We start from the raw sequence: 27,351 nt of genomic DNA, 5'->3' as shown, positions 1-27,351 counted from the left end.
TGGGTACTATGGGGAAGGGGGGAGAGGAGTACTATGGAGTCATCTACGGGGGGCACTAAGAAGGGGAATTTTATACTTGCAAATTATGGGGGACACTGAGGGCATCTACTGGGGCACGATATATGGGGCATTTTATACTAGTACATTATGGGGCACTAGGAGGAAGGGGGAGAGGAGCACTATGGGGGCATTTACTGGGGGCACTATATAGGGGTATTTTATACTGGCACATTATGGGGACATTAGCTCAACTGGAGGCATTACAAGGAGGTATTTTTTGCATTGTCACATTATAAAGCCTCATGCACACGACCGTTGTGTGCATCCTTGGCCGTTGTGCCGTTTTCAGTTTTTTTTCGCGGACCCATTGTCTTTTGGAAAATCGGAAAATGCACCGTTTTGCAGCCGAGACCGTGATCTGTGTATCCTGTCCGTCAAAAAAATAGGACCTGTCCTATTTTTTTGACGGACAACGGTTCACGAACCTATTCAAGTCAATGGGTCCGTGAAAGAACACGGATGCACACAAGATTGGCATCCGTGTCCGTGATCTGTGGCCGTAGGTCACTTTCATACAGACGGATCCGAAGATCCGTCTGCATAAAAGCTTTTTCAGAGCTGAGTTTTCACTTCGTGAAAACTCAGATCCGACAGTATATTCTAACACAGAGGCGTTCCCATGGTGATGGGGACGCTTCTTGTTAGAATATACAACGAACTGTGTACATGACTGCCCCCTGCTGCCTGGCAGCACCCGATCTCTTACAGGGGGCTGTGATCCGTACAATTAACCCCTCAGGTGCTGAAGGGGTTAATTGTGCGTATCATAGCCCCCTGTAAGAGATCCGGGGCTGCCAGGCAGCAGGGGGCAGACCACCCTCCCTCCCGTTTAAATTTCATTGGTGGCCAGTGTGGTCCCCCCTTCCCCGGCCCCCCTCCCTCCCTCTATTGTAATAATAGCATTGGTGGCACAGTGTGCGGCCCCCCCTCCCTCCCTCTATTGCATTAACATTGGTGGCAGTGTGCGCCCCCCCCGGCCCCCCCCTTCCTCCCTCTATTGTTTTAATACATTGGTGGCAGTGTGCGCCCACCCCGCTTCCCCCTTCCTCCCTCTATTGTTTTAATACATTGGTGGCAGTGTGTGCCCCCCCTTCCTCCCTCAATTTTTTTTATACATTGGTGGCAGTGTGCACCCCCCCGCCTCCCCCTTCCTCTCTCTATTTGTTTTAATACATTGGTGGCAGTGTGCGCCACCCCCTTCCTCCCTCTATTGTTTTAATACATTGGTGGCAGTGTGCGGCCTCCCCTCTCCCCCCCGATCATTGGTGGCAGCGGAGTTCCGATCGGAGTCCCAGTTTAATCGCTGGGGCTCCGATCGGTAACCATTGCAACCAGGATGCTACTGCGGTACTGGTTGCCATGGTTACTTAGCAATAGTAGAAGCATCATACTTACCTGCTGGCTGCTGCGATGTCTGTGTCCGGCCGGGAGCTCCTCCTACTGGTAAGTGACAGGTCTGTGCGGCGCATTGCTGTCACTTACCAATAGGAGGAGCTCCCGGCCGGACACATATATATATATATACCCCCTTAACAGTGACCCTCCACAGAACCCGCCCCTTTAACAGTAATTTTCACAGTACCCGCTGCATTAACAGTGACCTCCACAGCGGCCCGCTCCCTTAACAGTGATCTCCACTGTTCACTGCCACTTTAACAGAGACCTCCACAGCATCCGTTCTTTAACAGTGACTTCCACAGAACCCCGCTGTCTTAACAGTGACCTTTACAGCGTCCCGCCCCCTTAACACAGACCTCCAAAGTGCCCTGCCCCCTTAACAGTGACCTTCACAGCTGCTGCCCCTTTAACAGTGACTTCCAAAGTACCCCGCTGCCTTGAGAGCAACCTCTACAGTGACCTGCCCCCTTTACAGTGACCTCCACAGTGTCCTACCCCCTTAACAGTAACCTCCACAGTGCCCGCCCCTTTAACAATGACTTCCACAGTACCCCGCTGCCTTAACAATGACCTTCACAGCGCCCACCTCTTTAACAGTGACTTCCACAGCAGCTGCCCCTTTATTAGTGACCTCCACAGAACCCTGTCTCCTTAAAGGGGTTCTCCGGGAATTAAGAAAATGAAAATACTTAAATATTACTTTGTTATAAATATATTCTCATATACCTTTCATTAGTTATAATGGCTTGTTTTGTCTGGGAAGCAATCATTGGGGGAAACAAAACAAAACAAAAGGGCCGCCATTCCATTAGTTAATACAAAACCTGTCCTAATCACACAGGAGGACAAGTTACTTTACAACACTGAAGTAAATAGCTGCCTCATCCACCTCTCTGCTCTGCTTGTCAGGGATTATAATCCCGAATACAGATTATAAGAACTTTAGCTGAATATCTGGGGAATTTAGTGTTGCTGTGGTAATGGAGACTGCATACAAGTACTGCTGCTCATTAGCCACACCTCACCCAACTCTTATTTCACCTAATGATTGCTCCCTAGACAAAACAAGCCATTCTAAGTAATGAAAAGTATTTGTGAATATATTTATTATAAAATAATATTTAAGTATTTTCATTTTTGTAATTCCTGGAGAACCCCTTTAACAGTGATTTCCACAATAACCCGCCCCCTTAACAGTGACTTCCACAGAGCTCTGTTTCCTTTAAATGCTACCTCCACAACATCCCGCCTCCTTAACACTGACCTCTACAGCACCCTGCCCCAGTGGTGTATCTTGGTTTTGTGCTGCCCTAGGCGAGACTAAACTCGGGCACCCCCCTAATATAAATTTGACCCACCCCTTCCTTGTTAAAAAACAATGTGCAGCTAGAGTTAGTACAGTATTAATCCCTCCCTAATTCTCCCCCCTCTAACCACCCAACGGGTCCCAATCCCCTTACCCCATAAAACAACTAAGTAATTTATTTTTTGTGAATTACTGTAATTTAAGTACTTACAGTTTTTGATGACAGCAGGCTCAGGGATCAGTGCATTGGTGGCCGGGGCCTGGCCTCAGTGTTCACGGTGACCGTGTGCAGGATCCGCTCTGCCCTTGGAGGAGATAAGGCTCACCCTAGCGTTGCCGGCCCGTGACTCCACCTCCGTGTGACGTCACGACGGCAACGTGAGGATGCAAAAGGCAGGGGAGGTCGGGAGGAAGTCAGGAGGGGGAGGAAGTAAGTTTTTCAACTCCTTCACTATGCGGCGCCGGCGTTGCCGCTCGCATAATGAAGGATCGGACAAGGGGCAAAAAATATATTTAGCATATTGTGTAACTATCACTTAGCAAACAAGGCATTTTGCCGCCCCCTTTTCAAGTGCCGCCCTAGGCAAATGCCTTGTTTGCCTTGTGATAGATACACCCCTGCCCTGCCCTTTAACACTGACCTCCGTTGTGGACCGTCCCCTTAACTGTGACCTCCACAACAGACTGCCTCCTTAACTCTGACCTCCACAGCAGCATGCCCCTTAACTGTGACCTCCACAACAGACTGCCTCCTTAACTCTGACCTCCACAGCAGCATGCCCCTTAACTGTGACCTCCGCAGCACTCTGCTCCCTTAACAGTGTCATCCACAGCACCCTGCCCCTTTAAAGCTGACATACAACAGTGGACATGTGAATGGATCCTAAGAGAAATATACAGGTGAAACTCGAAAAATTAGAATATCGTGCAAAAGTCCATTTATTTCAGTAATGCAAATTAAAAGGAATTGCATTAATGCAGCTTAAAGGGAACCTGTTACCAGTTTTATGGTGTCCTAAGTAAGGGCAACATAAATAAGTGACTGATTCGCTTAGCAAAATGCTGGGTCACTGTCTTTAATTGACCCAGTCAATCTGCCAACATCTTGTATTGAAAAGCTCCAGCTGATAATGATGAGTCCTGACTCTCCCCACCCACCGGCTGCTGAATGACAGTTTGTTTCCATAGGAATCAGCAGCAGGTGGGCAGGGGAGTGGCTATAGCTCTGAATTAAATATATGCTGGACTCAATGACATCACGCTGGACTCAAATCAGCTCATTAGCATGCAGCATCTTTGTGTGTATATTATGAGGTAACCATCTGTCACACCAGTAAGTGAATACATCTAAGGTACTTTTTAGTAGTTAATGATTGTATATAATTAGTTAGATTATAATCAAATATCCACAGGTTCCCTTCAAAATTAGAAAACTCAGAAAAACTGTAAGCCATAATCATCCAAAAAATTGTGACTTTGGGGGTTTCATAAGCTGTAAGCCATAATCATCCAAACTATAACAAATAAAGGCTTGAAATATCTCGCTTTGCATGTAATGAGTCTCTTTCATATATTAGTTTCCCTTTTAAGTCGCATTACTGAAATAAATGAACTTTGCACGATATTCTAATTTTTCAAGTTTCACCTGTATAATCAAAATCATATTAACTCACACATAAGCTGTCTTATACTAAGAATTTCCTTCCTTGTCTACAGCAACCAATCAGAGCCCATATTAATGACCTGTAGCAAAATAGAAGCTGAGCTGTCATTGGTTGCCTTATGCAACCTGATGAATATCCAGGCTAACTGCCACAACAGCCAACAGACAATGGTTCCTGTAGTTTGGCAATTAGGTTACTAAGTGTATTTTTGGGCAAATAATTGGAAAGTGCGGGGTGAAAATTTCCACTCAAAACATAATCTATGACCTTCCTCCGAGTCACAGGAGGCGGCCGTGTGCGGATTCCTTTAGCAGCCATACATACACTTAGCTTTATATATTAGATATATAGATATGTGTGTGTGTGTGTGTGTGTGTGTGTGTGTATATATAAAAAGTCTACACACCCCTGTTAAAATATCAGGTTTCTGTGATGTAAAAAAATGAGACAAAGATAAATCATTTCAGAACTTTTTCCACCTTTAATGTGACCCATAAACTGTACAACTCAATTAAAAAACAAACTGAAATATTTTAGGTGGAGGGAAGAAAAAATATAAAAATAAAATAATATGGTTGCATAAGTGTGCACACCCTTAAACTAATGCTTTGTTGAAGCACCTTTTGATTTTATTACTGCACTCAGTCTTTTTGGGTATGAGTCTATCAGCATGGCACATGCTCCCTGGACAAAACGAGCCATTATAACTAATTAAAGGTATTCGGAAATGTATTTATAATAAAGTAATATTTAAGTATTTTCATTTTCTTAATTCCTAGAGAACCCCTTTAAGCACAGGGACTATTATTTGGACAATAATATTAGGAAAGTTTTACTCTCCACGGCTCATTCAAAAAGAAAGACGGACCCTCATGCATGTTTTAGCCAGGGGCCTCTTCCGATTTTCATCTTATTCTGGAGATGATTCATATCTGGACTTTTTAAACATTTTCTCTGCTGTGATTATTCTCTACTTTGTGTTTCTTACATTTGCTTCTTGGCCATTAACTAATCTTGTTCTTGTCACTAAGACTGGAAACAGCTGTATGGATTAATGACCAGCAGGCAGCCTGGTTGTGACAAGGTTAGCTCTGCGTGAAGTGATATTTCCTGGAATAATGGACATAGAATACAAGAGTAACTGCATAGAGAGAAGTCAGTGGCACAGAATTGTAGGGCTCAGCTATTCTAAGCAGTTACTCCAGTGTCACAACTAACAGAATTACTATAGTTGTATTCGTGTCCATAGTAGAGGGCAGTGTTATAATTTAATATTCTTGTACATAGGAGGCAGTATTATAGTAGTTATATTCTGGTACATAGAGGGCAGTATTATCAGGGCCGTCCCCGGGTTCATGTGGGCCCTTGGGTGATAAAGTCTCAGTGGGCCCCCTTACACAGTGACAAAATCTCTGAATACAGATAATATAGTAGATGTCCCCTGCAGTCCTATGTAACAGCACAGATAACACAGTGGTAGCTATGTGAGTACAGAAAATGTAGTAGTGTTACCTGCAGTCCTATATAAAACCACAGATAACACTAGTGCTGATAATGTGGTAGTGTCACCTGCAGTCCTATGTAAAACCACAGGTAACACTAGTGCTGATAATGTGGTAGTGTTATAATTGTAATTTTGTAGTGGCTCACCCACCTCACAACATGTACCAAGTGCACTGCTCACTTTCAACGGCAACACCCAATGCCGGTACAGAAAATATGTAGCAAAAACAACAGACTGGAAGGCCACTCAAAATATCCAGACGTAGTGTGAAATAAAAGGATACCATTTTTTTATTAAAAGAGTAAAAAATGGTTCAGATCAGGACTAACTAGTAACAGAGAGTCATGATCCCATACATATAGATAACCTTATATTAGTAAAAACTCATATTAAGTTAACGTGTGGCAGTGAATAACAAGAGAGGCCAGTCCATAGCGTTAACTTAATATGAGTTTTTACTAATATAAGGTTATCTATATGTATGGGATCATGACTCTCTGTTACTAGTCAGTCCTGATCTGAACCACTTTTTACTCTTTTAATAAAATTTTGTTATCCTTTTATTCCATACTACGTCTGGATATTTTAAGTGCCCTTTCAATGTGGTAGTGTTACCTGCAGTCCTATGCAAAACCACAGATAACACTAGTGCTGATAATGTGGTAGTGTTAGGCTACTTTCACACTAGCGTTCGGGTGTCCGCTTGTGAGTTCAGTTTGAAGGGGCTCACAAGCGGCCCCGAACGCTTCCGTCCAGCACTAATGCATTCTGAGTGGACGCGGATCCGCTCAGAATGCATCAGTCTGGCGGCATTCAGCCTCCGCTCCGCTCAGCAGGCGGACACCTGAACGCTGCTTGCAGCGTTCGGGTGTCCGCCTGGCCGTGCGGAGGCAAGCGGATCCGTCCAGACTTACAATGTAAGTCAATGGGGACGGATCCGTTTGAAGATGACAATATGGCTCAATCTTCAAACGGATCCGTCCCCCATTGACTTTCAATGTAAAGTCTGGACGGATCCGTTCAGGCTACTTTCACACTTAGAATTTTTTTTAACAATATAATGCAGACGGATCCGTTCTGAACTGAGCCACCGTCTGCATTATATGAGCGGATCCGTCTCAGACGGATCCGCTCTGAACGCAAGTGTGAAAGTAGCCTTACCTGCAGTCCTGTGTAAAACCACAGATAACACTAGTGCTGATAATATTGTAGTGTTACCTGCAGTCCTATGCAAAAACACAGATAACATTAGTGCTGATAATGTGGTAGTGTCACCTGCGGTCCTATGTAAAACCACAGATAACACTAGTGCTAATAATGTGGTAGTGTTACCTGCAGTCATATGTAAAACCACAGATAACACTAGTATAGATCATGTGGTAGTATTACCTGCAGTCCTATGTAAAACCAGAGATAACACTAGTGTAGATCATGTGGTAGTGTTACCTACGTCCTTAGTGTGCCTCCCTGTACCTCTCCCACGGGACTCCATGCTGGCAGCACTGCCTCCTCTTCCTTCTTCTTCTTCTTGCCCTGCACAGAATGTCCTGATACAGCTGCGTCAAGACATAGGAACACTGTGGGCATGGTGATGGTGACACACACACAGGGACAGATACACACACACACACACACACGGATGTTCAAATACACACAGGAACAGTCAAATACACACGGATAGATACACACACACACAGGGATGGTCAAATACACATAGGGATGGACAGAGACACACACACGGACAGACACACACACAGGGACAGATACACACACACACAGAGATGTTCAAATACACACAGGAACAGTCAAATACACACACACGGATAGATACACACACACACACACACACACAGGGACGGTCAAATACACATAGGGTTTGGACAATGACACACACATGGACAGACACACACACAGGGACAGACACACACACAGGGACACATTTTTTCATCTGCATGGTTTGTCTTACATATCATCAGAAGTGGACTAAGAACTTAAAGTGGCCCTGGAAAAAAAACCTAAAAGTGGCCCCATGTTGTAGGCAAATCCAAATCCACACCTGATTATTGTGACCCCCGTGAGGTAGCATTTACTTCTTGTACAGAGAATATTCTAAGAGGTAGCAGTCTGGTGATTCCCCTTAAAGGGGTTAAAAGGTGAAGACCAGGGGATGCAATTGTATAAGCCCCCAAGCCAGATCTGTTGAAGTGACACAGTGGATCCACATCTACTTTGTAACAGTAATTGTTACAGGGGCGATATTATAGTGCTCAGGTTTTCTGCAGACAGCTTACTCTGAATAGCCTAGATGGGATATCCATACAAGTCCGTATTTAAAAATGACACTGTCTTATTTTAAAATGTATTACATTTTTTACTTTACACTTTTGCTTTTGGTAGATGACCATTAGCATTTTTTTTATCTACATTGTGCTCACGCATTCCACAGTCAGTGGGTCACATGCCCCCTTTGTGTTTGCATCTGGGTGATTAGCGGCATGCCGGGGTCACTGACAAACTTTCGAGCACATGCTCTGGCCGGCACTATTTATATCAGAATTTCAGGGAACTCTCAGAGCTCAAATCTTTAGCACCGTCTATATACAGGTCCTTCTCAAAAAATTAGCATATTGTGATAAAGTTCATAATTTTCTGTAATGTACTGATAAACATTAGACTTTCATATATTTTAGATTCATTACACACCAACTGAAGTAGTTCAAGCCTTTTATTGTTTTAATATTGATGATTTTGGCATACAGCTCATGAAAACCCAAATTTCCTATCTCAAAAAATTAGCATATCATGAAAAGGTTCTCTAAACGAGCTATTAACCTAATCATCTGAATCAACTAATTAACTCTAAACACCTGCAAAAGATTCCCGAGGCTTTTAAAAACTCCCAGCCTGGTTCATTACTCAAAACCGCAATCATGGGTAAGACTGCCGACCTGACTGCTGTCCAGAAGGCCATCATTGACACCCTCAAGAAAGAGGGTAAGACACAGAAAGAAATTTCTGAACGAATAGGCTGTTCCCAGAGTGCTGTATCAAGGCACCTCAGTGGGAAGTCTGTGGGAAGGAAAAAGTGTGGCAGAAAACGCTGCACAACGAGAAGAGGTGACCGGACCCTGAGGAAGATTGTGGAGAAGAACCGATTCCAGACCTTGGGGGACCTGCGGAAGCAGTGGACTGAGTCTGGAGTAGAAACATCCAGAGCCACCGTGTACAGGCGTGTGCAGGAAATGGGCTACAGGTGCCGCATTCCCTAGGTCAAGCCACTTTTGAACCAGAAACAGCGGCAGAAGCGCCTGACCTGGGCTACAGAGAAGCAGCACTGGACTGTTGCATGTCATTCGGAAATCAAGGTGCCAGAGTCTGGAGGAAGACTGGGGAGAGGGAAATGCCAAAATGCCTGAAGTCCAGTGTCAAGTACCCACAGTCAGAAATGGTCTGGGGTGCCATGTCAGCTGCTGGTGTTGGTCCACTGTGTTTTATCAAGGGCAGGGTCAATGCAGCTAGCTATCAGGAGATTTTGGAGCACTTCATTCTTCCATCTGCTGAAAAGCTTTATGGAGATGAAGATTTCATTTTTCAGCACGACCTGGCACCTGCTCACAGTGCCAAAACCACTGGTAAATGGTTTACTGACCATGGTATTGCTGTGCTCAATTGGCCTGCCAACTCTCCTGACCTGAACCCCATAGAGAATCTGTGGGATATTGGGAAGAGAAAGTTGAGAGACGCAAGACCCAACACTCTGGATGAGCTTAAGGCCGCTATCGAAGCATCCTGGGCCTCCATAACACCTCAGCAGTGCCACAGGGTGATTGCCTCCATGCCACGCCGCATTGAAGCAGTCATTTCTGCAAAAGGATTCCCGACCAAGTATTGAGTGCATAACTGAACAGAATTATTTGAAGGTTGACTTTTTTTGTATTAAAAACACTTTTCTTTTATTGGTCGGATGAAATATGCTAATTTTTTGAGATAGGAAATTTGGGTTTTCATGAGCTGTATGCCAAAATCATCAATATTAAAACAATAAAAGGCTTGAACTACTTCAGTTGGTGTGTAATGAATCTAAAATATATGAAAGTCTAATGTTTATCAGTACATTACAGAAAATTATGAACTTTATCACAATATGCTAATTTTTTGAGAAGGACCTGTATATATATATTTAGGTCTGTGAATGTCACATTAGGCTCAAGCATCTTATGCAAAGCGCAGATGGAAGGTGGAAGCTAAGAGGGGACGCATTGGCTACATGTAGTTGCGCTAGCTCCAAGGCTGGATATACGCAAAGCACAGCCAAAGTCAACCAGTACAGGTAATTGGGGTTTTAATGGGTTAACTCAGACATGTGGAGTGCGATTGTTCCAATGTGCATCAGAGACCTCAGGTAGGAGGGCACTGGTGCTATAAAGGGACCATTTTGGTTACAGAACTCATACAGATTAAGCATCGGGGCCCACAATTTCAAGTTGGCCCCTGACTAGGTGCACATGGAAAATCTTAAATCTCTCTAAGCAATTGTAGCCACAGGTTTTATGTGAGAATCGATATAAATCTTGGGAATTGCTTATGGTACCGATGTGGTCTAGTTGGATAGATTTCACCCCAATGATGATTTCTCAAATCTGGTAGTTTAGCTGAACATTTAGTGTCCTTTATAGTACATCTATGACACCATCCCAATGGATATTTTATGGTTTGTATGGGATAATGATGTCCTACTAATATGCGTTAACATTTTTCTAATTATTATTTCAAACTGTAACTAATATACGGTATATGCATATATAAATCACTTGTACACGTGTAACTATATTGTGTCTTCTTTTTGGATTTCCAGCAGTCAGTGCTCCAAGGCTATAATAATGCCTGGATGTACATCCTCCTGTGACAAAATATCCATCACTGGCACAATTGTTCGTAAACCTACCATGCATCGATATATCAGCACCAAAGTCCTGCTGGCAGAAGGAGAGGACAACCCATTTACTAAACATTGCCGTAGTTTTGAAGACATGTACAGGGTAGGTGATAGACCCATTCTGTTTATAACATACCGATTGCCTTTATACTTCGCTTTGACGCTATATGATTACCATTGCCTACTTACCAATATATTAAACCCTTCTCCATTCCAATCAAATGGCACTTAAAGTGGTTTTCCAGGCTCCTGATATCTGATCGGTGAGGGCCCGACACTCCCTACCTGCAGCTGTTCTCTACAGCCTCTAGCACTGGAACTAGCTCTTGAATGGAGCAGGAAGCAGACAGCTCCATTTAAAAGTGTAGTGGTCCTGCTGGAGTTCAGTTCCCACTGAAATGAATGGGATCTGAGCTGCAGTAACCTGGCACGGCCACTACACTTTGCCGTGCTTCCTGTTCCATTCGCAGTGCTAGTTCCAAGGCTGGAGGCTGCAGGAAAAGCTAATCAACGGGGTGCGGGCTGTCGGACCCACAATGATCAGATATTGATCACCTATACAGAAAAAAAACCTTTAACCCTTAAGGACGAAGCTCAGTTTTTCAAATCCAACGTGTCACTTTACTTTGGAATGCTTTTACTTATCTAAGCAATTCTGAGATTTTTTTCTCATGACACATGAGTGACAAATTTAATTATATAATTTTTTTTATTTATTAAAAATCCCAAATTTTGTACTTTAAGTTAGTGACAAATTTAATTATATATTTTTTTTATTTATTAAAAATCCCAAATTTAGTAAAATTTTTCTAAATTAGTAAATTTCTAAATCTCAATTTCTCTATTTTTAAAACAGATAGTTATAGCTCACAAAATACTTAATATTTACTATATATCCATCTTATGTTGGCATCATTGTTCAGTGGTACTATTTATTTTTATTTTTTTGAGATGTTAAAGTTTAGCAGCAGTTTTACACATTCTCAAGAAAATCTCCAGATCCTTTTTTTTGTGATTAATTTGTGACCAACTCTGAAGTGGCTTTAGGAGGCCTATACATTAAAACCTCCCATAAATCACCCCATTTTAAGAAACACAGCCCTCAAAGTATTCAAAATTGCATTTAGGAAGTTTGTTAACCCTTTTGGTGGTTTACAGGAATTCATGCAAAATGGAAGTGAAATTTCATTTTTTGCAGATTTTCTATTTTAATCAACACAACAGATGATAAAATAGAACTAATACCCTACATTTATTCCCCTGATTCTACAGTTTTTAGAATTTATTCTATATCTGGTCCTAGAGTGCTAATTGACTAAAATGCCGACCTCAGAATTGAAGGAGCACCTTGTGGATTTTGTGGCCCCCATTTATTTAGTAAATTTTACAGACACAATTTCAGGTTAGAGAGGCCTTGAGGTGCTAAGACATAAGACACAGTCCCAAAAAGCCCAATTTTGGAAACTATATCGCTCAAGGAATTAATATAGGGATGCAGTGAGCATTTTGACCTCAAAGGTGTTTCACAGAATGTATCAGAATAGGTGCATGAAAATCAATAATATATAGTTTTAGCTCAAAATTTTTCTTTTTTTACAAGGGTTAACAGGAGAAAAAGCACCCCAAAAATCATTGTGCCATTTCTCCTGAGCACATCAATACCTCATATGTGGTATCACCTGCTGTCCTGTTTAGGTACACAGCAAGGCTCAGAAGAGTAGGAGCACCATTTGGCTTTAAGAAACCCAGATTTTACTAGAATAGGTTTGGGTGCCATGTCAACACCCTTAGGTACCAGTACAATAGAAATCCCAAGAAATAACCCCATTTTTGAAACTACACTCCCAAGGAATCCAGCTAGTGATAGTTGTGACCCCATAGGTATTTCATAGACTTTACATTGAAACGTGAAAATGAAAAGCTAAAATTGTTTCCAATAGTATGTGGCTTTAGCCCCCAAATTTTCCATTGTTGAAAGGGTTAAAAGGAGAAAAAGCACCAAATAACCTGTTAGGCAATTTCGCCTTAGTATGGAAATATCCAAAATGTGGTCATAAATTGCTGTTTGGGGACACAGCAGGGCTCAGATGGGAATGAGCAGCATCAGGATTTTGTAACATGGAATTTGCTGAAATGGTTTTTAAAAGCCATAACATTTTTACGTTTTTTATTGACTAAGCTTTCTGAAGGTTCATTTTTGCGGGACAAGCTGACGCTTTTTGTACCACTTTGGGGCACATGACTTTTTGACTTTTTATCTATTTTTTGGGGGAGGTGAGGTGGACAAAAAAAATGTATTTATGTCAGTGTTTTTTTTTTTTTTTTTATGGGGTTCACCATGTGGTATATCTGATGTGTCAACTATGTTCTGCAAGTTGATACGGTTATGACAGTACTAATATATATTTTTTTAATTAAAAATATATAATATTTTGCTTCGCTATATACTAACTTCCATAACATTTTTATTTTTCTGTCAATGTAGTTGTGTGAGGGCTTGTTTCCTGTGGGACTAGCTGTAGTTTTTATTGGTACCATTTTGGAGTACATATGACTTTTAGTGTTCATCATGCAGTATATATATTATAACATTTTTCTGTGGGTTGAAATATGGTGATAGCAAAGTTATGTAGGTTTTGTCATGTTTTACGACTTTTGCATGATAAAATTACATATTTTCATTGCCATTTATTCACATCCATAACATTTTTATTTTTCCATCAACCTAGCTGTGTGAGGGCTTGTTTTTTTGTGGGATGAGCTGTAGTTTTTATTGGTACTATTTGTGCAGATATGGCTTTTTAATGGCATTGTATTTAATTTTTGGGGAGGTGAAGTGGGTAAAAATTGGAATTACATCAGTGTTTTTTTTTTTATGGGATTCACCATGCAGTATACACAATAACTTTAATCTGAAAGTGACATGATTGTGGTGTTACAAATTTATGTAGTTTTTCATGTTTTACTACTTTTGCATCATACTAACACATAACATTTTTATTTTTAAGTCCATATAGCTGCGTGGGGGCTTGTTTTTGTGGGAAAAACTTTCTTTTTTGTACCATTTTGGGGAACATAAAACTTTTAGATTGCTGTTTATTTCATTTTTTGGATGCAACACCGACCAAAAAAATACATACGGTTATGTGCATGATGCCTAACGCTGGGTTCACACCTGAGCGTACCCGATAAGCGCTGTTTACAAGCGTGCTTATCGGGCGTTTACATACGAGCGAGGTGAAACAAGCAAACGCCCATTGTCGCGCGTTTCCGCTAGTCTATGTGCGGGAACGCGCGACAATACGCCCCAAAGAAGCTCATGTACTTCTTGGGGCGTAGGGCGTTTTACAGCGAGTTCGTACGCGATATAAAGCGCTCAGGTGATAACCATGCCCATAGAGAATCATTGGTTTTTGTCTGTTGAGCATTTTACAGCGCATAGGAACGCGCTGTAAAACGCTCAGGTGTGAACCCAGCGTTAATCAGATGTAATTTTGCCTTTAGACAATCCAGCTGGAGATCCAGAACCTGAAGGACCAGGTCCAGGACCTGCATCGGGACCTCACTAAACACCATTCCCTTATTAAGACTGACACAATGAGTGATATCATACAGAAATCTCTGCAGGTGGATGTTCAGATTGCCTCTGAATACTCATCTGTAGAAATGATGAGGACGGCATTCGAAGAGGTGAGTACATGACTGCGCCGGTTCCACCACATGCTCTATGATAGCCACATGCCCTAATATAGCCCTAAAACACTGTAGGTACTATATGAAATATTTCTGTTCTTTGTTCTAGATATGGGAGGAAACATATCAGAGGGTTGCAAATGAGCAGGAAATTTATGAAGGTAAGATTGTGCCCCTTGTTGGATGAAAAGATACATATATACTCAATCAGCATATCCCAGCCTCAGAGTTTATTCACATGTTACGGGCATGTTGGCGTCTGCATTTTTTTCATGGTCTTGCGTCCTTGATTTTGTTATGATTTTAAAAAATGCAGCAAAAAAATTAGTGTCGCTAGGATATGTTAACTTATGCAGGGCCGTCTTTACCAATGGGCAAAAGGGGCAGCTGCCCCGGGCCCAGTTGCTCCTGGGGGGCCCAAGGCAGCTGCCTCTTGAGCCCTGCTAGCCACTGCCCCGGGTGTCAGGCTGTCAGCTCTACCAGGAGTCCAGGCATCATGATCGTATTGTGTTAAAGTTGTGATTTAGGACCTTAATGACATCATCACCATGTGACCAGTAACCTAGCAATTGCTGGTCACATGGCTATGAGGTCATCACAGGTCCTGTGGAGTGTTGCAAAAGTTAACTGTGGAGCTTTTTTGTGTGAAGATTACATCAGAAAAAGGTGACACTCAGGGGCTGTTATGTTAATATACTGTAAACTACTGTATAGTGGGGGGGGGGGGGGGCGCCTGTATACTGTGGGGGGCTGTATACTGTGTGGGGGCTGTATACTGTGTGGTGGGCTGTATACTGTGTGGGACTGTATACTGTGTGGTGGCTGTATACTGTGTGGTGGCTGTATACTGTGGGGGGCTGTATACTGTGGGGGGCTGTATACTGTGTGGTGGCTGTATACTGTGTGGTGGCTGTATACTGTGGGGGCTGTATACTGTGTGGTAGGCTGTATACTGTGTGGTGAGCCGTATACGGTGTGGTGGGCTGTATACGGTATGGTGGGCTGTATATTGTGGGGGGGGCTGTATACTGTGGGGGGGGGCTGTATACTGTGGGGGGGGGCTGTATACTGTGGGGGGCCTGTATAGTGTGGGGGGCCTGTATACTGTGGGGGGGCCTGTATAGTGTGGGGGGGCCTGTATAGTGGGGGGGGGGCTATACTGCTGTACTGTATACTGTGGGGGTCTGTATAATGTATACTGAGGGTGCGGTATAGTGTGGAGTGCTATACTGCATAGTGTGGGGGGCTGTATCGTGTATTGTTTGGGGTGCTGTATACTGTGAGGTGTTGTATACTGTGGGGTGCTGTATACTGTGGGCTGCTATACTGCTCTACTATATACTGTGGGCTACTATATACTGTGGGGTACTGTATAGTGTGGGGTGCTATACTGCATACTGTGTGGTGCTGTATACTATAGGGTGCTATACTACATACTGTGGGGTGCTGGGGTGCACTGTAACAGTAGGGTGAGCCGAGCCCTGGTCTCCTTCCTGCAGAGCGGTGCCCACTTCCAGCCTGAGCCCAGAACACTGATTCTGAGCCGCTGGAGTCTTCAGAACTAGAAGTATTTACAGTAATTCACTGTACTCTACCAGATGTGTGGATTTTTTGTGTGTGTGTTGTGGTGGAGGGCGTGATTGCCTGCTAAGGTGTGGGAAGGTGGGATCCAGGGGGCCCAAGTAAATTTTTGCCCGGGGTCCAATCAATATTAAAGACGGCCCTGAACTTATGTATATATATATATATATATATATATATATATATATATATATATAGCGCTTAAAGTGTCTTTAAACGAAAACAAAAAAAACTTTATTAGCAAATCCTTTTAAAGCCATAGATGGCTGGCTAACTTACAATGATAATTGTGAACTACAATGGGGGAATAAATCATCAGGTTAAAAAACCGTATCCACGGTATAATTACTACAACCTGGTGATATAACACTAGGTCCCCCAGCACTTGGTAGGGTAGCGGTGTAAAGTCCTAATATTAAGGGCTCATTCAGATGGCCGTATGCTATCCGCAAAAATGCAGATCCGTTTTTTTGCGGATTAGATGCTGACCCATTCACTTCTATGCGGCCCTTTTCTATTCCACAGCTCTGCAAAACAAATGAAACATGTCCTATACTTGTCTGTGAAAATAAGGACATGGCCCCATTGAAGTCTATGGGTCCACAAATTTTTTTTACGGACATGCTGAACTGTCGGCAAAAAAACGGATCTGCATTTTTGCGGACAGCATACGGCCGTCTGAATAAGGTCTAAGTCTGTATTCTCTCCCTTATACAATAGCCTATCGCCCCCCTGAGCTTAGCCTGCAGCCCACCGGGGAAGGACTCTGACCTAGGGAGGTTGCAGTTGCTGACTATATGAAAATACCTCCGTCTGCTACCTGAGACAACTGGCTACATGTGCTGATTCCCTATTTAGCGTCCCTACTCGACGCGTTTCTTAAGCTGGACATGCCAGCCTTTCATCAGGAGTCTGTAACACGGGAACAGGACAAACAAACATACATAGATGCTGCACGCTACTGATAATGAACGTGCAGCGATGCGTAGCCTCCGGCACTATGATGGCCATTGCGTGGCCGCCGCTTGCCACTAGTTAAAAAGAGATATCCACGCCTGCCCATGGGTGTAGCTACATGACAGTCCGTTTAATTGGACAAGGGGGCGTTAAACACACCTCTCCTCCTTTCACTCGATACGGCGCTAGGTCCCGGGGATGGTAGAAAGTAAGTGTAACAGTGAGTATACTGCGGCCATAACTGGTCATTACAAGGAGACATCATAATGAATTAAGTGGCCCGATATCCATAGAGGTAATAGTAGAGAGATGTTCATTTAGCGCAACTGTTGCCACGGGATCGCCATCTGTTGCGCTAATATGTAATATGTTATTCTAATGTGCGATAGTAACTGCATTATAAATATATTCAAGGGTGCCCGCATACAAATGAATCATACAAGTACTGGTTAGTAAAACCACTTTGGCAGCATCTATAACCAGTATAGGGGTACGTAGCATATAGAGCCCTGGCATCGTGATCTCAACAAACCAATGTCAGGTGTAGATTATATCACTGGGAAATAGGTGGCATATTCAGTAGCTGTAGGGGATGGAGGTATGAAGACCAGTCATGGTGTGAGAACCTGCCCACCGGACCAGCGTGGACAATGGTAAGGGGGGACAGTAAGGACTACACTATCATATGAAACACGTATATGATATGAATTCATTAAGACCTTGTGGTTTCACAGTCTGAAGTTTAAACATCCATTCTGCCTCATTTCGTAGAAAGAGGTCATCAGTATCGCCTCCTCTTGTGGATCCCTTGATGTGTTCAATCCCCTGAAAGCTGATACAATTCTCTTCCCCTGCATGGTGTATTGCCACATGTTGTGCCACTGGAGTGTCGTCTCCTTTGGTGATATTGGAGGGGTGTTCCCCTATTCTCCTTCTGAATTCCCTCTTTGTTTTTCCCACATATTGCTTAAGGCAGATGCAGGTCGCCACATATACCACGCCTACAGTTTTACAATTAATGAAAGATCTTATCCTGTAGTTGCGTCCTGTCACTGTGCTGGTCACTGTGTCGCCTTTATGTCCCGCATCTGAACGTGCCACATGGTCTTTGTGGGAGCCAGGTTTCCTTTATAAGGGTTTTGAATGCACCGTTGACCAGTTAAATTGCCTCCTCTCTGGTATGTGAGCGGTTATTCTCCCACCAATTCTCCCACATCCGAATCAGATCTAAAAATTGACCATTAATCCTGCAAAATAGCACATACTTCTCGATGTGCTGTATCAAAAGTGCCAATAATCCTCACTTTCCTGTCCTCAGTCTCCGTCTCCTTAGGATATAGTAGACTTTCCCTTTTGCAACCAGCAGCATGCTGGTACGCTTTTTTTGAGGGAGGACTGGGGGCATCCCCTCTGCGTAAACCTCCTTTGAAGGTCTCCTGCCGCCATTTTAAAGTCTGCCCACTCTGAGCAGTTTCTATGGGCCCTAAGGTATTGTCCTTTCGGGATCCTGTACTTAAATGGTGTAGGGTGTCCACTGTTCCATTGCATAAGGGCGTTTAGTGGCCGTAGATTTTCGATCCATTTTGGTCACCAGCTTTCTAGATTGGTCTATGGTGATCGACAAGTCCAGAAATGTAAGATGAGTATCGCTAATCTCATGTGTGAAGAATAAACCCATCTCATTGACAATCAATGTGGAGACAAAGTGTTCAAAGTGTACCTCTCCACAGGATGAACACATCATCTATGAACCTCATCCACAATAAAATAGACGAGGTCCATCTTTCTATCCTTTCACCAAAGACAATCTCCCTTTCCCACCAGCCCATGTAGAGATTGGCAAAAGTCGCGGCACATGGAGTCCCCATTGCCACTCCCCTGAGCTGGTGGTAGATGGTATGGTCAAAGGAGAAGATGTTTTGTTTAAGGATAAATTGTAGCAGTTCAGCCAAAAGTGATCTGATGGTTTCACACCCTTTTTCCTGAGGGATGGAGCTGTATAGAGCTTCAACATCGAGTTTTGCTAATAGCGTGCCCTCCTCACACTGTATGTCATTGAGGCGTCTCAAAACGTCCATAGAGTCACGTACGTAGGATGGTAGCCTGACTACAAATGGCCGCAAATCCTATGCACGTACGTACTGATTCCTTCTGTTAAGCTCCCAATTCCTTCGCTAGAATATGCCGTCAGATGCAGGTTCTACCTCCAGGACCCGCTCCTATCTCTAGAACGGGGCCCCCAAAGTGCATTATTGCGAACCCTCCATTCATTTCTATGGGAGTTTTGTCTATTTCCAGCAGTCCCATAGAAGTGAAAGGAGAGCACACCACGCATGCACCTTGCAAGTGTTTTTATTGTGCAAAAGTAGTAAAACACAAAAGTGATGTCTTGCCTAAAGAAAATGTCGATAAAAATGCCACAAAACACTGTATTTGAATTCAGACTAAAGGTTTGATCTTTAACCAATGTTCTGCTTGTAATGACAGCTCAACTACATGACCTTCAGCTCCTAAAGCAAGAAAACAGCTACTTAACCACAATTGCCAAGCAGATTGCACCATATGTACGATCCATTGCCAAGGTTAAAGAGCGCTTAGAGCCCAGGTATAAATGCAGCGTCATAAAAGTAATGTCGGACAACTGCCTTTTCCACTGATCTTGATAATAAAGTCTTCACCATAGACGTGGACCTGGCCTCTGTCAATTCCACAGACTTTAAATTGAGTGCGTATCTGTGACCATCGATCCATTCAAAGAGTTACTCTTGACTGGTCCCACAGTGATCCCAGGCTTATCACCTAACCCAGGGATCAGCAACCTGCGGCTCTCCAGCTGTTGTGAAACTACAATTCCCAGCATGCTCCATTCATTTCTATGAGAGTTCTTAGAAGAGCAGAGCAAGTATGCATACTGGGAGTTGTAGTTTCACAACAGCTGGAGAGCCGGAGGTTGCCTACCCCTGACCTAACCTGTGGATAGGCGCTGATTATGGGGAAAACCTCTAAGTCTGTGCTATTAAACTTTGAGCGTTTTCCAGATGATGGTCAATGAGGCATCTGCATGTCCTCTTATTTGCCAAAAGTGGACTTCCCCTTTAAATAGAGCCTGTCAACTCTTTAGTTTTAGTTACTACTTGCATTCTCCATGCACTAGTTCTACAGCATCTATTCTTATGAATATGTGCTGTGCCATTCCTATGTTATTACTGGTAGAACTGGGTATCCCTGCACAGTTCCACACTGTCCAATTAGTGCTGCCAGTATCAGACTGTGCAGGGACACCCCCCAACGGGTAACACCAACTTGTACCTTTATTTATAAACATCTAGCAGGAATGATAGAGGAATGGCACAACACAGTGATAGGAATAGATGCTCCAGAATTGTTACTGCAACAGACATGTCAACTGTTCTGCTCTAGGCAGGTGGCTCGTTTTTCTCTACAATAGATTGATATCCATGTGATTTATGCCACCTAGACTGAAAGAGCCGAAAGAACAGACGGATGATGTATCAGAGAAAATATTTGAGGAGTCTTCATGGCTAGAACTCCACATCAGGTAAAAATTATACATTTATATCTACCCTGTATGTCTCCATCATTTAAAGCAGGGTGGGGCCATTTGGATATTTGTTACATTGTTCGCGGGCCTTACAAAATTCTCAACTTAAAAATTTGACTGCTATATTTAATCAGAAAGCAATGCATTCCACTGACAGCTTCAGTTTGGGGCTCACTAACAGCCCCATGGGAACATTGGAAGGAATTGGGTTACTCTGTCCTCCAGGCATTGTGCTTGGAAAGAAGATCTGGAATAAGTCAGACAGATAACCAAGCAACGTGGTCATTTTACTAGAATGCTAGATATGGCTTTACTCCAACTAGTCAATTAAGTCCATTTCCCATATCACAAGGCGAGACTGGAATGTGATGCTGATGGACTCTCCAGACAGAATGGTGAGGGCTGTAAATGAAGGGCCACACAAAGCTCTATTTCAAATGCTACCATTTAAAATTTGTACTCAACTAAGGTTCTGTTCACGAATTACTATTATATATTATGTACGGGGAAAGGTCCATTGCTTCCTGGGCCTCCACTGGTCTTCTGGTCTCACTTGACACATAGGAAATGACCACTCAGCCAATCAATGGCAAGGAAGTTCACTGCTGCGTCCACTGATTGGCTGATCAGTCATTTCCTGTGTGTCAAGAGGAACCAGGAAGTAGACACCTATCAGGGAAGTGTTGAAACAGGAGCGGTGAGAGTTTGGTGAGGATTGTTTTTTTTATATTTTTTGCCATTCTGACTTTTTTTCTCTATAAAAAACTATTTCATTTTTGACTGGTTCTTGATCAACATAACTCCACTGAAGTTGTGAAGGACAAAAAAAAACAAAAAACCAGAGGCAAGTAACTGAAGTAGGTTTACTACAGCTACAGACATTGAAATAATGCTTCTAGGATATATATATATTTTTTTGCTAGATAACTCCTAAACTTCTTGAATTCGTTTATAATTTTTCCTCCTAGGACCGACGGTCCTGAAGAGCAACAAGAAAAACCACTGGAGCTGAAAATGTGTGAAGACGCGTTGTTAAAAAGTAAAGAATACTACAGGCTAAAGCAGAACACGCCAAACAGCAAAGGGTTAAGCACATGAAGAGTAAAGCATGCAAGAAGTTGACCATGAGATGTATGTATGTATGGATAGTCATTCAAGGGTTAAAAGGGACATCTAGAGCTTACTTATCTGAGCACTAAATGCATTCTGCAATTGTTAAAATCAAGATCTAACACCCCACCCCCACCCAAATTTGGGAACTCTGGGACGCAGACTGCCAGCTGATGCATGTCCACATAGCACCAAGCTTTTTGTATGTAACATAACCAGTATGGACCTGTGTGGATATAGAAATTCAGCTAGTTTCCAGATTATCTAATATTCTGGATTACTGGACAGTCATAGAACAGTATATAAAGTAAAGGTAAAGAACTTCAAGGACAATGTAAGATAATATGGTCTTGAAATAGTTTATCCCTGATCAATCCTCTGGTCAATAGTGTTGAGCGTGAAAATCGCCAATTTGAGAATATTTAGAATATAATGCTATATATTCGTATTCGCGAATAGTGTTGATTGCAAATATTCTAATCTCGAATATCGGCACTTAGCAACATCCCTAGCAACCAGTAGGAAAGTTGCCTACCACTTAGTGTTAGTCGCGAATATTCTAATCGCAAAGTTTTTATCGCGAATATATTACATTGCCGATTTTTATAATCAAGTATGGAGATCACGAATTCTCGAATTTATGGCGAATATTCGGGCAAAAATTCGCAAAACATCACGAATTCGAATATTGCCTATGCCACTCATCACTACTGGTCAATATGATTATGCAGATTTGTTCTGGAACAAATGTAAACTATCAGAATGTCTGGGGTATCAAATGCCGCACCGTCTGCTTTTACATGTGGTTTTTAGTGGTGTTCTTCTGCCCTTTTGCATTTTTAGTCACCTTCCTTGAACTTGTGGTTTTTGCAGTGTTTTATGTGGCAAAATCATCAGCTCCAGATGTTAGCTTAACGTCTATGGGAAATATGAAATGCAGGACACACATTTCTTTTTGCTCCTCGCATTGCCTCTATGGTTTCTTTTAAAAAAACGCAGCATGCTGGAGCTCTTGGCGTTTTCACATCACCATCTCTATAGAGTCAAAATGCCACAAAGGAAACACTAGTGGTAAGACACACTGACCCTGGTTTACCAGTCTGATAGATGGTGGAAGCTTAGGCAGGAGGTCTAGACCTGCATCATTTATCACAGGAGCTCAGGGTGGACGATAAATCTGCAGCCAGGATAGACACTTTCCTCGGACTCTACACCAACTATTGGTTGTCTTACATTGAGACAGATTTATACACCAGAATTGTGGCACAAGGCCGGAGCTTGGCCGCGCGACATTTTGGTGCATCTTAGGCCCCATGCCCCTTGTTGAGCATGTCCGAAAAAGTATACAAACCCTAAGTTATGCCAAATTGCTCCAAGTTTCACTACTTTTCAGACAGATTTTTGGCTCAGGCACATTAGTAAATCGGAGCAACTGTGCGCAAAAAATGCCACCACAATGTGCCAAAAATTGCAGGTGGAAAAAAAACTGCTTGCACTTATTCTGGTGTATTTATTATTATTTTTTTAACAAGGGTGAGGTTCAGGCCCATCTATAGTGCTTTTTTACTGTTGCTCTTACAGAATCCATATGTTTTGTACTGTATGTGGTGTATAGAGTTCTACAAGGATAAGCACGGCAGTGAGCTCAATACTCACAAGACAGCTCCTACCTGTGCCTGCTCTGCTCAAAGTTCTGCATAGCATATCAGTGCAGGAGACCCTACACCAATGTGTTATGCCAGGCTTGAGTGGAGTGGGCACAGGCAGGAGCTATGCATAGCACATCAATACCAGAGACCCTACTCCAATGTGTTATGCCAGGCTTTAGTGGAGTGGAGCAGGCACAGGCAGGAGCTATGCATAGCACATCAATGCCAGAGACCCTACTTTAATCTGCTATGCCATGCTTTAGTGGAGTGGAACGGGCACAGGCCCTGCACTGCACAGCACAACAATGCAGGAGACCGTACATCAATATGCTATTCCAGGCTTTAGTGGAATGGTCACAGGTAGGGAACCCTACACCAATGTGCTATGCCAGGCTTTAGTGGAGTGGGAGCAGAAATGGGACCCCACATCAATGTCCTATGCCCAGCTTTAGTGGACTGGGCGCAGGCAGGAGACCCTACACCAATGTGCTATGCCAGGCTTTAATAGAGTTGGCGCAGGCAGAAGCTCTGCATAGCACATTGCTGCTCCTGCCTGCATAGCACATGGGTGCAGGATACTTAACTTATGGATCTGTTATGTACAAAAGAAAACTAAGCTGAGCACAGATTTACTAACATAGTGATAGTTTATTGCATGGTAGAGATTTGGGGTTCCGCCTGCTCTTACAAGTTAGTTGATATACTTTTCTATGGCCATCTGATAATCCAGAATATTTGCTAGTCCCACATACACCTGTTAATGTTAGATAAAAGGACTTTTCCCTGTAATTATTTATGATGTGACAATGCCTCTATGTGTGATTTGTTCTGCACCTCTGATAGAAATGTAAAGCTTTGGACACACGGATTGTGTAACTTCACTTTGCTCCTATTTTGTACATCATGGTAGAACATAGAAAGGACCTGCTTATTCCCTATTCACAGGACAGGGATATGTATCTGATCAGCTGGGCCTCTGCAGCTCAGGAAAATGGAGGCCCGTGTCCCCCATAAGAATGGAGCAGCAGACAGAAATACAAGCACTTGGCTATCTTTAGCAGCCCCATGCAGCTGAATGGAGCAGCAACGCACATGCGTGTCTGACACTCCATTTAAATGGGGGAACACATGCACCCTTTCTCATGATTGGTGGACACCCCAGCTGTAAAACCCACATTGGCCAGACATTTCGTTGTTGTAAGGTCCATTTATTGGGAATGAATGTTCTTCTAAAAGCTTGTTCAAGATAAGCAGCCTGAGTAAAGGTGCCACCGATCGCCCCTTGAACAAGCACTCATTCACTGGGTGAAGGAATTGTTCTTGTGCACACAGAAATCATCTTGCCCACAGATTTACTAATGTGCCTGTGGCTACAATCTGTCTAAATAGTGGCACAATTTAGTGCAGCTAGAATTTCAACACTTTACTTTCCCGAAAAGGATGTGGCTCTGCAGGAAAGAGGGTTTCGCCTAAGATGTGACATTTAGTGCCAAAAGTGTGCCACAATACGGTCTCAAGGTAAGCCAATAGTTGGTACAGAGTTAGGCCGAATGCACGCGGCCGTGTTCCGCAGCCGTGAGCAGTCCGTGGTAACACGGCTTGGATTCCTGCTGAGAGCAGGAGCGCACGGCGTCATTGGTTGCTATGACGCTGTGCGCTTCGTGCCGCCGATGCACTACAGTAATACACTGGTATGATCTATACGAGTGTATTACTGTAGTGCAGCGGCGGCACGAAGCGCACAGCGTCATAGCAACCAATGACGCTGTGCGCTCCTGCTCTCAGCAGGAATCCAAGCCGTGTTACCACGGACCGCTCGCGGCTGCGGAACAGTGGCCGTGTGCATTCGGCCTTAGGCTACTTTCACATCAGCGGTTTTCATTCAGGTGATGAGATTCGGCACAGGATCTTAAAATCGGGAAAAAAACGCTTCTGTTTCATTTAATACATCCCGATGCATGCATTTCCAGCACAATTGACATATTGATTTTCATGTCAGATCTGGTTTGTTCAGTTTCCCAGACTGGACACAAAACCGCTGAAAGCTGCGGTTTTGTGTCCGGTCAAAATAAAAAACCTGAACAAACTGGAACGAAATGCATCCTGTTCTGGATTGTTATGTATTTTTTTTCATTGACAATAAATAGGGGACAAAACGGAAGCGTTTTGCCACCGTTTTGAAATCCCCTGCCGGATCTCAAAACCGGAATGCAAAAACTATATTTGAAATTAGCCCTTAGACAAAAGTGTCATCCAGCCTGTGCCTTTACACCTCCTAGAGCAGTGATGACTACCCTCGGGCACTCCAGCTATGGTGAAACTACGACTCCCAGCATGCTCCATTCATTTCTAAAACAGCCAAGCAAGTGTGCATCTTCGGAGTTGTAGTTTTACCACAATTGGAGTACCGGAGGTTAGTCATCACAGTTCTATAGTAATAGCTCGTCCCCATACAGGGGGCAGATTTACTATGTAAAACATATGGTTGTGTGCATGAGGTCTTACATCTCATGCACAGGAACGTGCGTGGCCCATGCCTGTATTGCGGTACAGAGCGAAGACACAGAACTGAAGCACTAAGAAGCGCTTCCGTGGGGTTTAGGTCCATGCCTCCGCACTGCAAAAAAATGTAACATGTTATTTTTGCGGTGCAGACTGAATGTTGCGGATTCGCATCCACAAACAGCAGGCACACGGCTGGTGCCCGTGCGTTGCGGAACACCATTTGTGGTCCGCAGCAGGTGGCGTGCACACATTCGGGTGCATGAGCCCTTAGGGTTCATTCACACAACGGATGACATCCATGTGACGTCAGTGTTGCATCCATTTTTATTTATTTTTGCAGATCCATTGTTACAATGCCTGTTTTTGTCTGCAAAGAATAGGACATGTTCTATCTTTTTGCAGGGTTATGGAATGGACATTCAGATGTGGACAGCATAGTGTGCTGTCTGCACTTTTTGCAGACCCATTGAAATTAATAGGTCTGCATCCTATCCGCAAAAGATGTGGATCGGATGCGGACTAAAAATATGTTACACGTGAATCGGGCCCGTAGAGGAAAGCTCAGTTCCTGGTCTATATTGAAGAACCCTCCACCCATATGCTGATTAGGCAAGCTAGGAGTTATACTTCCACAAGAGCCAGCGATCACTGGATTCTGATCGTACCAACCAATTAACCCATTTCCAGGCATCTTTTAACACAATCAAGAAGTGGTTAGTTTCTGTACCCCACAATAGACTCTGAAATACTCTGTGCTAGTGGTGGAGAAGTAAAACATATAAACATGGCTTGGATCGAGTAGAAATGTGTAAAGTGATATAATTTATTTTACGGTCGGTATAATGTTACTATTTACACATGCAGAATGGCTATTAGTACAACATATACATTTATTATATACAGACAAACTAAAATATTTTACCGCTGAGTAATCACGGGCTGAAGATCCAGGGCCCAAGTCCGACAGTAAAAGTGAACTTATTCAGAAAAAACTGAAATCAAAACTATACATGAGCAGCGATTCCAGAGAACTGTGTTAAAAAAAAAAAAATCCTTAAAAAGTATTCGGAGATTTGATTGTCTGCAGAAAAGCACATGGGAGGGGGCCGTACTGCAGGCCGGGCAAGGAACCGACCATTACTCGGTTATTTCTGACTGAATTCCCTCTTAAAGTGAAATCTATGGTAATTCTGAAAATACTTGCGTTACTTATCTTATACAGAACCAAGTTAGGCTACATGCACACGACCGTATGTGTTTTGCGGTCCGCAAAAAAAAACAAAAAACAAAAAAAACACGGATGACGTTCCGTATGGCATCCGTTTTTTTCTTGCTGCGGATCCGTTTTTTTTGCGGATCAATTGTAATAATGCCTATCCTTGTCCGCGAACTAGAAAAAAAAAATAGTACATGCACAATTTTTTTT

General features: G+C 43.1%; 1 protein-coding gene across 1 annotated transcript in view; it reads left to right on the top strand.

Annotated features, from left to right (window-relative positions):
- Positions 1-21,981, top strand: part of RNF207 (ring finger protein 207) — a 183,890-nt gene extending 161,909 nt beyond the window's left edge. Inside the window, 6 exon segments of the mRNA XM_044282148.1 lie at positions 10,788-10,971; positions 14,373-14,558; positions 14,671-14,722; positions 19,587-19,704; positions 20,578-20,658; positions 21,630-21,981. Of these exon segments, the coding sequence (XP_044138083.1) occupies positions 10,788-10,971; positions 14,373-14,558; positions 14,671-14,722; positions 19,587-19,704; positions 20,578-20,658; positions 21,630-21,759 (751 nt within the window). The 3' untranslated portion in view covers positions 21,760-21,981.
- The last annotated feature ends 5,370 nt before the right edge of the window (positions 21,982-27,351 follow it).

This window comes from Bufo gargarizans, chromosome 2 (assembly GCF_014858855.1).
Source record: "Bufo gargarizans isolate SCDJY-AF-19 chromosome 2, ASM1485885v1, whole genome shotgun sequence".
In the NCBI taxonomy this organism is placed as follows: domain Eukaryota; kingdom Metazoa; phylum Chordata; class Amphibia; order Anura; family Bufonidae; genus Bufo; species Bufo gargarizans.
The sequence above is the reverse complement of the archived record's forward strand: the minus strand, read 5'-3'. Positions and strand labels throughout refer to the sequence as shown.